Raw genomic sequence first — 15,977 nt, forward strand, 5'->3', positions numbered from 1 at the left:
TGCCCCCCTCCCTCCCTCCAAAAAAAAAAAAAAAAAAAAAAAAAAAAAAAAAAAAGATAGAGATTTCACAACCCCCTCCCTAATCCTACTACTTAAATCCTACTACCACTGTTTCCCCATGTAGAGGATGCAACTTCACTATAAACCCTTTGGCTGTGTAATCTACTACTGCTGTACACATGATACATTGCTACCTCTGCTACCAGTCCTAGCATGTTCAGAACTTTATGTTGGATCAAATGTGGATCAAACACACAGAAGAACATGGCATTGTCAACCATAACTAAACCAAACAACTATCTATCTTTGGCTAAGCAGCACTGCACACTGCTGCGTTAGGTTTTTGGGCGCAGCATGCTGCCTTTCCTCGCAGCCACACTCTTTCAACTCATAATAACAATGTGATAAATAGTGACAGTGTAAGAGATTTCATGGAAAAGTCATTCTCAGAAAATAAGAAAAGAAGAACGATTAGGGGAAAGTAATTAGGGTATTTGTTATACATACACTCACTGTTCACTTTATTAGGAACATGCAGTTATTTAACCAGCTAATCATGTGGCAGCAGCGCAATGGAAAAATTAATGCAGATGTTCACATCAAACATCAGAATGAAGAAAAAATGTGATCTCTATGACTTTGATCATGGCATGGATGTTGGTGTCAGATGGGATGGATTCAGTATTTCAGAAATTGCTGATCTCCTGGGATTTTCGCACGTAACAGTCTCTAGAGCTTACAGAGAATGGTGCAAAAAACAAAAACACACTGAGTGAGTGCAGTTCTGTGGGTGAAATCACCTTGTTGATAAGAGAGCTCAGAGGAAAATGGCCAGATCGAGCCGGTCAAAATCACCTGGTCAAATCAAAAATCACCTGGTCTTTTTCCTGTCTTCAACTGTCCAGTTTGGGTGAATCTGTTCCCATAATAGCCTCAGATTCTTGTTCTTGGCTGACAGGAGTGGAACCCGATGTGGTCTTCTGCTGTTGTAGCCCATCCACTTCAAGGTTTGATGTGTTGTGCTTCTGAGATTTCTGCACACCATGGCTGTAAAGAGTGCTTATTTGAGTTACTAAAAAGGCTTCCTGTCAGCTCAGACCAGGCTGGTTATTCCTCTCATCTCTCTCATCAACAAGGTGTTTCAGCCGGCAGGCCCGCTGCTCACAGGATGTGCCTCCCCCCGCGCCATTCTGTGTAAACTCTAGAGACTGTTGTGTGTGAAAATCCCAGGAGATCAGCAGTTTCTGAAATACTCAAATCAGCCCATCTGTCACCAACAACCACACCACAGTTAAAGTCACAGGGATAACACTTCTTCTTTCTGACGTTTGATGTGAACATTAACTGAAGCTCTTGACCTGTATCTGCACGATTTTTTTTGCACTGCGCTGCTGCCACATGATTGGATGATCAACAGGTAAAGTGGACATTGAGTGTATGCAAAAATGTGCAAAAAGACTTTGAACAAATATTTTTAAATACATTTTTCCTTTAATTTTTACCACTGGCTTGTGTGCTTTTAGATGGCTGCTTAAAACAGTTAAACCGTGGTTCTTTAGGTTATCATACTGTGAAAATATTAAATGTAACACCTCTACTGTAAATATGAGTAAAATTTTCCCTGAACATTCTCCCATGGTTCACTGATTTTATAGTTTTTCCAGACCTGGCAATTATCTAAAATCAACTCCCATACTCTTCCATACACGAGCCCTGTATGATGATTACTTACTGTAAAATTATATCTACACCCTTTTTAATGAAACACAAAAGTTGCTTTGATAATGTACTGAGGAAGAAATTATTGACTTGCGCTTCAGACACTTACGTGCTTCAAATTTTCATGTCTCACCCCATGCAACACCTGAGCTGCTGCAGGAGCACCCTCTGAGAGCTAGGCTATGCTTGTAATATCCAGCTGCACTGCAGAGAAATCTCTCATCCCTCTCTATATATATGAAAGAAAAACTTATATAGTCTTTTGGTGCTAAAAAAGCATTTTGCCATTTCCTGAATTTCTGACCCCACTTTGCAAGGTCATTCCTCCAACTTTATCATTTCAAAAAATATGCCATTTCAGGCTGACTCCAAGGTCATCGCAAAGCGACCGTGTGAGAAATGCCTTTCTGAGCAATTTCACCGAGAATTCTTTCTTTCCCGCAGGCAGCCTGCAGCCCATCTTCGACACAATAAGCTATAAACGCCGATCAGTTCATTTCCCGTCCACATGAAAAGAAAATGTGTTCACATGAGATTGGCTTGACATGCTCACTGTTAACAGCACAGGCTAATCACAGGTGCTGATGTAAAGAGTAAACCAGATGCCCGACTGACCGCAGACTCTTGTCATAATTTCCTCCATAAGTCTAATTGCTTGATGTCAAACTTCTCTATATGTTCTTCTCTGTTAACAACATAAACATTCTGTTACAGACATAACAGAAAGGCACTGTGGTAATGGAAATTGAAGAGCTGACACAAACTGCAGCCACTGTCCTGTGCGGCAGGTATTCATCACCTACGACGTTAATGAAATCATATCTGAGACACCAGTCCACTGACACTGACGACAGAGCAGCAGGTTATGGTATATTGTATCCAACTGTTCTGTGTGGTTTATTTTCCCATCTCTGCAGTATTCCTAGGTGGATTTTTACAAATTACAACAGAAAACCTGTCCCTGCTCCCAAACCCAAAATATAAACAGTATATTCAGTGTACAAACACGCAAAACACAAAAACTACAGACTGTAAAGGAGCAACCAGAGCTTTAATCACTGCATGTACACGAGTAAGGTGTCCAGTATCCATGCTGTGGTCCATCAGGCAAGGAAGTATATGGTATTGAGAAATAGCATCCTTTATTTTATTAGCCTTAATTTGTAATATCATCCTTAATTTTATTAGCCTTTACTCTTTAGCTGTGTAGAAACCATGCTAGACCTGAGTGCCAGTAAGAAGCATCTGCTGCACTACACCGAAATAATGCTGAATTTTACTTACCTCAGAAGTGGGAAGTTGAAGAATTACTTAATTTTTGAGCTACAAAGTGGGTTTAAAAAAAAAAAAAGAAAAAAAAGAAAAAGAAAAACACCATGGATGCCTCCATGATTATCTTTTGTTAGCAACAATAGGTATAACAGCTAATATGTCTGTACATTGACTGATAATCTGTTACAACATGAAACCGAAAAGGTTTTCCGGGGGGAAAATCAGAATATTAAAAACATAAAAAGGGCAGGTTTATGGATATACACTCACTGAGCACATTATTAGGAACACCTGTACACCTACTCATTTATGCAATTATCTAATCCGATTATCTAAGCCAACTGTGTGGCAGCAATGAAATGCACAAAATCATGCAGATACGGGCCAGGAGCTTCGAGTAATGTTCACATCAACCATCAGAATGAGGAAAAAATGTGACCGCAGTGGTCTTGACCATTGCATGATCGTTGGTGCCAGACGGGCTGGTAACTGCTGATCTCCTGGGATTTTCACACACAACGGTCTCTAGAGTTTACTCACAATGGTGCAATAAAGATAAAACATCCAGTGAGTAGCAGTTCTGCAGATGGAACCAACTTGTTGATGAGAGAGGTCAACAGAGAATGACCAGACTGGTTCAAGCTGACAGAAATGCTACAGTCACTCAGATAACCACTCTGTACAATTGTGGTGAGCAGAAAAGCATCATAGAATGCACAAGTCAAATCTTGAGGCGGATGAGCTACAACAGCAGAAGACCATATCAGGTTCCAGCTGAGGCTGCAGTAGGCACAGTCTCACCAAAACTGGACAGTTGAAGACTGGAAAAAAGTAGCCTGGTCTGATGAATCTCGAATTCTGCTGAGGAACACAGATGGTAGGGTCAGAATTTGGCATCAACAGCTTGAATTCATGGACCCAACCTGCCTTGTGTCAACAGTCCATGCTGGTGGAGGTAGTGTAATGGTGTGGGGAATATTTTCTTGGAACACGTTGGGCTCGTTAATACCAATCAATCATCACTTGAATACCACAGGCTATTTGAGTATTGTTACTGACTGCATCACTTCATGGCCACAATTTACCATCTTCTACTGGCTACTTCCAGCATGGTAATGCACCATGTCACAACGCAAAAGTCATCTCAGACTGATTTGGAAGATTTGGTTGATTTGGTTATATCTTTTCCAGAAATTATTCTAAATTATGGTAAAATTGTCAATGATGTCAATCTGCAAGGAAAATAAATACATTTTTGTATTGCTGATATTAGTGATAACGCTGATGATGAGACTGCATACAAATTTCCCACAGATTTCAATATCAATCATTTTATGCTTGGAATTGATCAATACAAGTCAGTGTCTCTACAGAAACAGGGTTAATGTTGTTTCCAGTTTATGAACGAGTACGGTTGTGACTTGAGGTTAAATTACAATTTTGTGTTAATCAAATCTTTAAATTTTTAATTTCATTAGATACTAAATGTTCTTTTTCAGAATTGTGAGTTTCAGAGTGTGTTGTATTGCTGGCTTTGTCCTACATAAACTGCTACCAGGTTTTATGCAGAGCTTGTCTGCTTGTTTGTGCAGTACAATGTTTTCAACTGTTAAGACCTAGTAAGTTACATAAAACTTTTTAATCACATTTACATCGTCACCTTTGTCATCGGAAAGATGTTGTCAACAACAATTTGTCATTATTCTCATCAGCCTAATTGACACTGTACAAAAAGCTTTCAAGGTTGTGGAGAGGATATTCTGCCGCAGGGAGCGAAGTATATCACTTCCTCATACAGTACATGCATGCAAAAACGCACATAAATAATCTCCAGCATGCATATCTAATTTAATCAAGCAGGAAGTTGATGACAATTATACCGCCATTAAGGCACTGCTCCTTACATATTGAGGCCTACAGTAAAAGTAACTCCACACTCTTAAGGCTTATCCACTTCCAGTAGTTACATCCATTAACATAAGTATTAGGCATTTCAATTAACCATGATGTCTATGACAAGAGACAAACACTGCTGAGAAATTAAAAAGTACACTAATTCATTCATATGTGTTGTCCTTTTACAGTAAATGGTTGGCTTTTTACATTTTATGGTGGCTCATAAAAATAATCTATTAGCCAAAAAAAAGTCATATTTTTCACTAAGAGTTTATGTGCATATTTAAAAAAAATCTAGAAGTAACACAATCTAAAAGCCTTGAGGGCTAATGATGCCAGATCCATTTTTTCCTCACTAATAGTGAGAGCAGCCGCAGTCTAAGACATTTATGAGAAGTGCTCAGCTGGTGCAGACAGCTGCTCCAACAGCTTCTAGGTCTGGCTAAATTTATGCTGCATGCTAATCTGATGAACACAAGGAAGAATGTAAAATAATTCACATGCTTCTGTCTGAAAAAAGATGAGATCATTTCCATCATGACAAAACTCAGGCCAACTACTTACCATCTGTACCGTTTTTCTTGGGCTCAGATTTCAGAGTGTGTCAGAACAGAGAAAAAAAAAATTAGACTTGGCTTAAAAGCTGGCATACAGATTAGCTACCCCAAAATATACATACATGCTATGTAGCTAATCAAATATTCATTGTGCATAGTTAATGAAGAACAACTATTTTTTTTTATTCCCACTCAATCTGAATTCATATTAGCTGAAAGTTTTAGTTGGCATTGAATACATCTAAAAGTATCTAAAAGTCCAAAAATGCTGAAAAGATAAAATATATAGCCACTTCATCCCAAAACATAAAGACTGTAAAAGACAATTTACCTTACAGATTACTTGCATTAATAGATCAGTGAATTATTCCTTACATTTGTGTAACACACACTACATGTTGAATATCATTCGCAGTTAAAAAAAATGTAAAAATAATTTAAAATTGCATATTACATAAGTTTCCCACACAAACTTTCACCCTATAAGCCCTATCATCCAGAGGTCGAAAGCTCGAATCCCGCTGATCCCACAGCCATCCGTAGCCAAAGTGTCCAAGAGAGCAAAATGGGCTGTCAATCACACTGACACTAGCCAACCGTAGGACGTCTATGAGTTCATGTATGCGGAAGAGGACAAAGGAGTGCTTTCCTCCAAGTGTGTTACACTTCCCTGTAATGCTACATAAGCAGCAGTTCATAAAGATTTGATTAGCTGTCTTCATGGAAGCATGCATTAGCCTTCACCCTTTCCGCTGGGTAGCTGTCATAAATAGGGAAGAGCTGGCTAGTGGGTGTGAATTGGCCATCAAACAGATATAATAGGGCAGTCAAAGATCTCACATTTAAGTAGAAAATATTGAATCAGTGCCTTCAAAGCGCTTCATAAACTTGGCTACTGTGTCTCACATTATTTACCGGTGAAAATGTTTTTTCTGAAATGCGAGGTGTTTCACTTTTATTTTACCTTCTGGGGAATGTTCAATCTGTTCACTCTGTGATCACAATCATTACTGAGTAATAATATCAAATGAAAGTTAATTATTATTCAAACACATACATAATAGACAGTAATAAAAAAAATTTTACAGATTACATGTGACACACACTGTGTCTGCTGAGAGTGCGTATTAAAACAAAGTAGCTGAATAATCTTCGTAACACCAGTGTCCTCTAAGTTTTGCAAAAAAAAAAAAAAAAAAAAAATTTTTAAACTCTGATAATCATGCTTGGTTTATGCTGTGTGGAAGATGAGAAGCAGTCCTATCAAGATTAATTTAGCAGCACTCCACATACCAAGATAAATTATGTGAATCCTTCTAATCAGTAAGACAGAATTTCTATGATGTTGATACAAATAATCCTAATCCACGCTTTCTTTCTGCTCTATCAAGCACTGGAGCAAAGCCAAATAAGCAGGCAAGACTTTCAATCAAATTCAATCAAATTAAATTATTAAGTCTTTTATCTAGGCAATTTTCCCAACACAAGCTTTAAATCTAGTTATATAACTATATGAAGCAAATAAACACTTCACAAGATATCTAATCAGAGAGGACTGATACACACACTGCAATAAATATTCACTATAAAGTAATGAACAAATGAAAGCTTTTTTAATTAAACCTTCACTCAAGCTTAAATACAACACAGCACCTATTTAAAACATCAAAGTGCTCAACCACCACCCAATCATAACCTAATCAATATCACAGTGGCATTTACAACAGAACAACGAAATCAGAAGTTATCAAAGAGCTCTTTAAATGAAAAGTCAGTGCTCAACTCTGATCTGAAATTTAATCTACTACGATCAGAGGCCAGACACACCAAACAGGCCCAGTTACCACATGCACCGACCACAATAATTAACATCCCCTAACTAATACTTTGTTAAATCACATTTTGCTTGTAATACAGTACTCAGTCTTTTTGAGGAAGTGTCTGCCAACTTAGCACTTCTTGATTTAGCAATTTTATTCCACTCTTCCTTGCAAAAATGCTCCAATCTCCTGTGCACAGCCCATTTCAAGTGATCAACAGGTTTTTGATAGGATTTATCCAATTCTGGGCTCTGACTGGGCCATTCCAAAATGCTGATCTTCTTCTTCTTCTAAAGCCATTCCTTTGCTGACTTGAATTTGTGCTTTGGGTCATTATCATGCTGGAAGGGGAAATCTTTCTTCACCTTCAGCTGTCTAACAGAGAACTGCAGGATTTGTGCCAAAATAGATTGGTATGTGGACCTATCCGTTGTTACCTCTATCTTTCCTAGAGCCCCAGACCCGGTTGAAGAGAAGAAGCACAGTAGCATGATGCTGCCACCACCATGCTTCACCATGGGTATTAGGCCTATGTTCTTCGGGTGAAAATCTGTCTTGTTTTTGCATCAAACATACCAAGAAAATCCTACAGAAACAGCTGGTCTTTATTTGGGGTTAATCAGAATCACTTCATTGATGACAGTTGTATGATAATTTGCTGTTAGGACAGCAGAAAGGATCATTGGTGTGCACCTGCCCAACCTTCAGGACTTGTACAACTCCAGAGTGAAGAAATGGGCAGCTAACATCATCACAGACCCCTCTCACCCCGGCCACAACCTGTTTGCACTCCTCCCTTCAGGCAGATGTTACAGATCTCTGTGCACTAGAACATCTAGGCATAAAAACGGTTTTTTCCCCCCATGCCGTCTCCAGCTTAAACAGCTAACACAGGAATCATTATCTGTGTTTTTTGTAATTCATTTCTGTAATTCATCCTCCATCTCTAATTACTGCCTCTTTCTCAAGTATTATGTAAATACATATGCATATCTCTTTATTTATACAGCTGTATATAGAGTAAATAATGCAAAATCTGTACATAAATCTTCTGTTCCAGACTCATACACTTTATTATTTTTTTATTTTTTATTGTTAAGTCTTACTATTTAAATGTTTTCTGTTCTCATGTCAGATATGTACGTATGTATGCATGTACGTACCAAGAGCACCTTAAAAAAACCACAACAAATTCCTTGTGTGTCTGCGAAATAAAGCTAATTCTGATTCTGATTCTGAATTTGTGGGAAATCAGGTGTGCAAACTTATGCAACCAGGTTATTGTAAGTTTTTACTTTTTCAATTTGTTTCACTTAAAAGTTTCAATTTGTTTTTCACCTGAATTTTGTTGGTTGGTATATCACATTAAAGGTGGAAAAAGACCTGATTTGTCTTGGTTTCATTTTTAACATCACAAAAAACTGTACTTATGTAATTTTAACAGGGTTGTGTAGACTTTTTATTTACACTGTACATACTCCAGAAGCAAAACTCTGATGCCCACTACTCCATATACCACAACCCTCAAAACTGCTCCAAGTGATGTTAGCAGTTGCTAATTTCCACCAGCCACCAAAGCAATTCATCCTTTCTTTCCATCCAAACCTCTGTCCAAAGCTTCTTCCTTCAAGGCCAAGTAGACACACAGTGCATTGGTGAGGAAAAAATGGAAAGAGGGCGGCATCTTTTTGTTCCAAAAAAGCAGTTACGCACCTGAATTCAGATTAAGAAACATAACAATGACTATGTTGGTTGAATTCAAAGAATTAACAAGGTGTGCAATGGCCTGGTTGGAGCATAAGTCCACAGCTAAACATTAGTGGACAACTAATTGTGGTTTTTTTTGTTTGCTTTTTTTTTTTTTTTATAACTCAAAGAGTTGGGACCCTATAGTCTATGAACCAGATAACACGATAATATTACAGCACATACCAAAAAAAATATTCAAAGTATAGGACATTACACCAGAACCAGTACCAAGTAAACTGAACATCAGTTTTCAAGCCATTCTAATCACTTAGGTCCTTCAGGCCTGGAAAAGCCACACTGTTGTCCACTCGTCTTGCCTCTTGCTTGATCCCATTCCTTTCTGGGCGGTTTTCGTGAGTGTTGTCAGCAATGCTAGAGCAACAAATTCTCTGTAATCCCAGTGAATACTCTATCAAGTTAAAGCTTTACTTCACCAACCATCCCATACTCCATCAAGTTAATGCTTCATTTCCTGACTGTGCACAAACCAAACCTATTTTATTGATTTTAGTCACATCTATCATGATGTAAAAATGTAAAAATTGTTCTTTACAAATGCTTATAGCAGCTTAAATGTGCCATATTGACAAGAATTGTCAATAAAACATAAACACAGAACAAAAAACAAATAAAATAAATTAATTAAACAAGTTATGCACTTTTGTTGAAAATATCTGAACCAAAGAAGTATTAATAATTGTTAATAACAGAACACCTGCAAGTGACTATCACCTCTTCGACCTATCTACCTCAGGTTAACAAGAAACAATACTGTTAGTAACCTTTACACACATATCAACTGGCCTATTAGCATGATTTAACAAAGGGTGGTTAAGAGCACTGCAAGGGTCTTCTACTGCAGGCTTCAAACCCTCCGTAAAGGAGTCAATGGCAGAACATGAGGACGAGCAGGACGTGTGAGCAGCAGCTCTTTGATTAGAGAGGCAGCACGAAGCTGTCTCTCCACTGAGCATCTGCCTACTCACCTGCTGAGAATCATCAGAGGTCCTCAGCATGCAGTAGGCCTCTAAAGTCCTCCTTCATCTAAATAACACCAGATAAACGGCAGGCACACGATGAGACAGCTGCTGCACTCATTCGACTTTTCCACCCGCTTCCCAAAGAAATTCCATGAGGCTCAAAGTGAGATAGAGGACGTGACTTCCAGAAAGAGCTGCCTAACAAAGGCAATGACAAAGAGCACCTCATTATTTACCTTGTTCTTCATGCCAGAGTTTAATTTTGATGTTCAGGATTTATCAGGCTAATCAGTTATGCATTAAATCACCAATAAATCATGGGACAAGGTCTCCTGGGTAATATTTGAGGAGACAGAATTCTTCCTATGCCCTACAGCTTATTTTCTCCACCCGCTTTCTGTCATTTTCCTGTGCTAGAGCAGAAGCTGAATCAGAAATCAAGGGCTGCAGTCACACTGTGACTGATGTCAAGTGAGCTGAAGAGCTGAGAGCCCGGAGGTTAGTGCATAGCTATAGGGCAGCACCTGTGTAGGTGTTGGAGGATTGACAGAGGAAATGAAAAATAACCACAGGCAGCAAGGGCTGGACAGTTCCATCCAGGTGCTCCTGCTGAGGGCTTAGCCTGAGCACCGGACCCATCTACAGGACAAGAGCAATAACTGACAACACCAACGATGAGGCTGCCAAGTCCACGTTTAACCCACAGGTGATAATTAAAATGTTAATTAACACTACTGGTTAACAGGTGACGGGGACACAGTCCCCAGACGGTGGGCCACCTGGCCCTGCAGGCATGCTCTCTCACCTCCTCTTTGCTACACACCTCTCCTGTTAAATAAAGAACAGCCTCCCTCGTGCTCGCCAGGGGTCCGTATTAGTCAAAGTAAACACTATATCCTACATTTCCCCCCACACATAGCCGCACACTCATCCGCACCTCTGAGCCAGAACTCAAGAGCCGGTACAAACCAGTTACCCTTACAGGGCGGCGGCGATAAGGAAATATGAGCCAGCGTGTAATGAATTTGAAGGATGAAATTATTAACGCTTTTTTTTTTTCAGGGCTGGTAAATAATGGTCTTCGTTGATTCATTAAGCGTGGCCGTCAGCAGTGAGATGAGTGCCCAGTGTGAGTTTATTAATTCTTGTCTAGCATCATGTACTATTTCCAGGGCATGAGATTTGTTCAGTGTCTATTTCTGAGCTCTTACGAATAAACACACTAAATGTACTTTTTTTTTTTAATAAATAAATAAATCTAGAAAAGAGGACACTTTTCATTATGGAACATATTTGGTGAGAGAATTTACATTAACCACACCAAAAAAAAGCAAAACTGGATGTTGTTACTGAAGTAATCTGAGAAATGATTACTATTTATTAATTTGCACAATTATAAATGGCTTCATCATTTGTTAATTTAGTGTGTTAAACAGCCTGATATCATTCTTATCACTTTCAGTCAGGTCTGAAAAATAAGTTGCTTTAGCTGAAGAAAAAAAAAAAAGCCTGGTGGTAGTTAATAGCAGAATCTCAGATTGACCCTCAACTTTTTCACTCATACTGTCAAGAGATTTGTTTAAGGGCATGTAACTGTTCATCATACTGTGAGAGTAGTCCTGCTTATGATGTTTAAAGTCATAAATGGTTTAGCCCTAGCTCATTTTGCTCATCTCTTAAAGCAGTATGGGCCGTCACAAGCACTCTGCTCATCCTGTAAACCTGCTGTCAGCTGGTAGATGTTTTCTCTATATTGCCCCTATAATATGGAATTGCTTTCTGGAAAGCATTAGCGCTATGCCTGTTTTTTAAAAGCTAGATTACAAACAAACTTGTCTAACCTGGCCTGAAAAGTCCCAGAAAAAAGTTTCACGGCGATGCCTCACCCATCTATACCTTGGAGTCTAGAGAGCAACAATCGGCATGTTCTCTGGGTCGAGGGGATGGCAAGAGGGAGGATAGCGCATTTTGCCAAGTGCTGCCCTGTGATGCAGCATAATCATCCAGGGAGAAAAATGTGGGGAAAATCCTCCCAAAATTTTTTGATCTTTAGTTTTTTTAATTTTAATAGCTTTAAAAAAATTTATAAATCTAGATTATTTTAGTAATGGGCTTTATCACAAACACTGTTAAAGCACAGATTTGGGAAACAATGTAAAATTATTATTATTATAATACTTATTATAATTATTATAATTATTATTATTACTATTATTATTACAGTTCTTTCCACTATATCCTAATGACTACAGATGCTGGAGAAAGGTTTTGCATGTAGCAAGTTGCCCCTCTGGACCTGGATAAGTGTACAGAGGAGGCCAGCTGTTCAAACACCCCCCAACCAGATGACAGTTCCGTCTGGAGCGGTGCAACTGATCGGCCACTTAGCAATGCACATTCACATGATTCTGCCACTTATTTACAATATTCAAAACAGGGAAATTTGATAATGTGATGAGAGAGCTCCTCCATTTATCCTTCTGTCATGCAACTTCTTATCAAAGCATTTATTCAACAGCGGGTGTGACAGTGCTTGAATCTGAGCAGACAATAGTGATGTACAAAACATGTCATGGGCAGTGCTTTCAGGAGTTGATGTCAGGAGCATAGAATTGTTTGAAAAAAGTTCCTAACAGCTGCACCTGAGGTTTAAACACACTGCGAGGATGTGAAAAAGGCTTTATTCATGCTTGTATGTCAATTTAGTGTTCACGGTCATGTTCCTTCAGCTGCTACACATCATTAAAGCAGGTGTATAACAAGGCGCATCATCAGTACAGCGCAATAGACATGAAGGAAGATCGTTTATGTGCAGATACGAGAGCCCAGCCACAGCAAGAACAGAGAGGGGCAGCAGAGAAAACACATGGCAGCGCTGAGGCAAATTGGGAAATTTACATCAAGAGTGCTGCTCAGTGCACAGACTGCCTGCCATATTCTAGAGTGGGCCCAAGGGGGTGGTGTACACAGCATGTGGCGGCTGGATAAAAGGTCATTATTAGGCATCTGACTGGGGCTTGTCTCCGGCTCACATCCCCCGGGACCACACATTCTCACACAGCGACACACACGTTCAACTCCGCTGTGCAGAGAGGCAATGACGAGACAAAGCAGGCTGTGACTGCAATGGACCAGTGCATATCAGGCCGTTTAGAGTAACAAACTGCATAATCACAAGAGTTTTGTCGCCATTTTACGGTAGCACGCACAACATCCCATTAAGCAGATCTACTGATGTGCTAAAAGCCAAAAAATAACAAAAACAAACTTTGCGATTTGCAAAAGACTCACATCCAAAGCATTCTAAATGGTTCAAACCCCAACAGTTTCACTTATGCATGGTCACAGAAATAATAAAGCATTTTGTGTTTTATCTCCATAAGAGAATAGCTTTATTAGGCAATTATACTGGTGTGTTCCACGCCTCCAGAGCCTGCAGAAGTGGTCAAGTAGTGCCTGAGGAGATTCATTCAACACGCTCCACAAATTAGTAACCTTTTCTCTCAAATGTAATTAGCAATTATTTTCCCCTTTATATCTTCGATGTCAGCCTTGTTTGGCTTTTGATAAAGCCCTCTTAAACAGAATACTCTTTGCACAGCAGGTTTTCATCCTCCAGCAAACTAACTTTTATTAAAAAAAAACCCTAAGGACAAGTTAAAAAGTTTGCCTGCTCTGAAACTAGGCTAATGACAAAGAAATTTTTTCCTCTCCCTCTGTTGTTGGAACTAACTTGAGGGGGTGCTACACTGCTTTGAGATGTCAGCCATTTTTGGAGTAGTTTTCATGAAAAGTTCAGCATGAGTGTATGAATTAAAACTTACAGTCAATGCTCTGGTTGCCTTCTCTCTTCAGCATTTGGACAGCACCCACATATTTCTTCAACTGGACCTTCAGCACCTCATTTTCCCTGCAAAACACACAGAAGTGCCGCGTCTGACTCAGCCATGACTGTACGCCAAGTTTGAGTTCTTCTCATGATGTCCATTTTTTTCCATTTATGAGAGCTCATAAACAGCTCTAACCTGCAGACCTCTAATAACAATTACCAAACAGAATAAACAAATCTGTGGCAAAACTTGTAAGGAGATCTCTATTATAAATGAATGAATAAAGTGATCAAGAGAAATGACCATAAACTATTAGGCATCCGACATCTAAAAGAACGTCTACAGCATATGGAACCAGCAAATGGAGCTCTGTCACCATGCCTAATAAAAAAAAACCTGATTCAATTTTTGGAACAGCTTTACAGCTGCTGGTGAGTAACTTTCCAGAGCTGTGGCCTAAGGGCTGTGAGGTGTGTGTGTGCTTATTCTCAGCTTGGCTGATTCTGTTGGTTTGGGAAAAATCAATCATAATCAATTCAGCCTGTGAGGCTGTGAAAAGAAGCTTTCCTATTCTTGCTGAGGGCCTCTTGCAGCTCTCTTATCACACCACATTTTAAGGCCTTGAATAGCCAGTGGAATGGAGGATTTCCGGAGGCGTTCAGATGGGCCATTGTGGGTATTGGGAGTCAGCGGGCTGTGCACAATTCCAGTGTGATTTAATTAAAGCTAATAAATAGCAGGTCTTCTGTGGGGAGCTCTCCACCCCTCACGAGTGCCACATTGATCTTTTCCATTGTCCATGCTGGGCAAGCCTCAGAGTTCTCACGTGCCAGCAATGTCATTTTATAGAAATTAAGATGCCACACAAGGAAGGGAGCACTGACATCTCTAATGAGGATTTTAGAGTCAGGCTAGAGTAGACCATAAGGAAGATCAGTAATTTAATAAGCACCACTGCTCAGTCTTAGGGGGTAGATCATACAATTAGGAGGAGATATTCTAACCTCCAGTATAACAAACACATGTATGGGGGAGATTGGAGTGTGAAAGTTGCATAACCTCGCTTAATCTTAGTCTATAGTAGGCGATGCATACAACTGACATAATTATTAACATAACTGCAGTGTATTATTGCAATTTTTATTTGATAGATTACAGCAATTTTCAATGTAATGAGGAAATTGTTCATCTTAATAAAACATACTGGATGACATTCATATGAAAGCTCAGCTGTGTAATTACTGTTTCATTTTCTAACTGTCAAAACTGACCTTTTTATCAATAAAATGAAATGATTTTGTGAGCTTCCTGTGGCTTATCATCATAGTACCTACCATTTACACAGTATGACAGAGGTGGCAGGACACACATTTTCAAAATGAACTTTCACTACTGAGCTTTTTCGAAATGGAAAAGAAAAATCAACAGCCCAATTCCAAATGTTGAACACATTAAAAATGACCTTCAAAGCAAATTTCACAGAAATTTTCATCACCACATAGTGTGGGAATGCAGAACAATCTAATTGAGCTGTGGTCATCATTGCACATCAGGCAGACATCTGCAAGTAACCCTGCCACAACATAAAGCCTTCGGTGATACAGAATCACAGAAAGGTTTAGAAGACCTAGCCCACTACCAGGGGGATGAAACAAAATGAGAGACACAGTATGTCCTCCACACAGGTTAATAAAGGGGAGAGGTAGTTATGGCAAGGAGATGGAGTTCAGATTGGATGTGTTTCCTGCCTTCAATGTAGCTATAACTGGCCTTACAGGAGTACATCCATTCAAAAAGATGTGGTGACTAGTTTCTTTAAGCTTGTCTATTGGACAGGTATAAGCAACAACTAAATTTGGAATGAAATAAGGTAAAAGAAGAGCATCAGAACTTCTCATCCACTGTCACTGTGTGAAATACTAGCAAGCCAAATACTGAATAGTACTATGTTGCCAGTGTTATGCCCTGTACACTGCTGAACAGTTTGAGAGAATGATGAAACACTCACAGTTGAAGTGTGGAGACATTATTACTACATTGTGAGATATTATGAATGAATCATTGGTTTGATCTATTAGACAGGTGAGGAACAGGCATCAATAACATGAAAGCTAATGTAGTTTTCTTTGAAATGACACTTTTACTGTAAATCCT

The 15,977-nt window shown here is 39.2% G+C and overlaps 1 protein-coding gene across 1 annotated transcript in view; it reads right to left on the reverse strand.

Moving 5' to 3' along the window:
* snx29 (sorting nexin 29) overlaps nucleotides 1–15,977 on the reverse strand; it is a 91,941-nt gene that overhangs the window by 57,100 nt on the left and 18,864 nt on the right. Inside the window, exon 14 of the mRNA XM_026915177.3 lies at nucleotides 13,818–13,903. Coding sequence (XP_026770978.3) covers nucleotides 13,818–13,903 — 86 coding nt within the window. The remainder of the gene's footprint in view (nucleotides 1–13,817; nucleotides 13,904–15,977) is intronic.

Source organism: Pangasianodon hypophthalmus, chromosome 12 (genome assembly GCF_027358585.1).
Source record: "Pangasianodon hypophthalmus isolate fPanHyp1 chromosome 12, fPanHyp1.pri, whole genome shotgun sequence".
Taxonomy (NCBI): Eukaryota; Metazoa; Chordata; class Actinopteri; order Siluriformes; family Pangasiidae; genus Pangasianodon; species Pangasianodon hypophthalmus.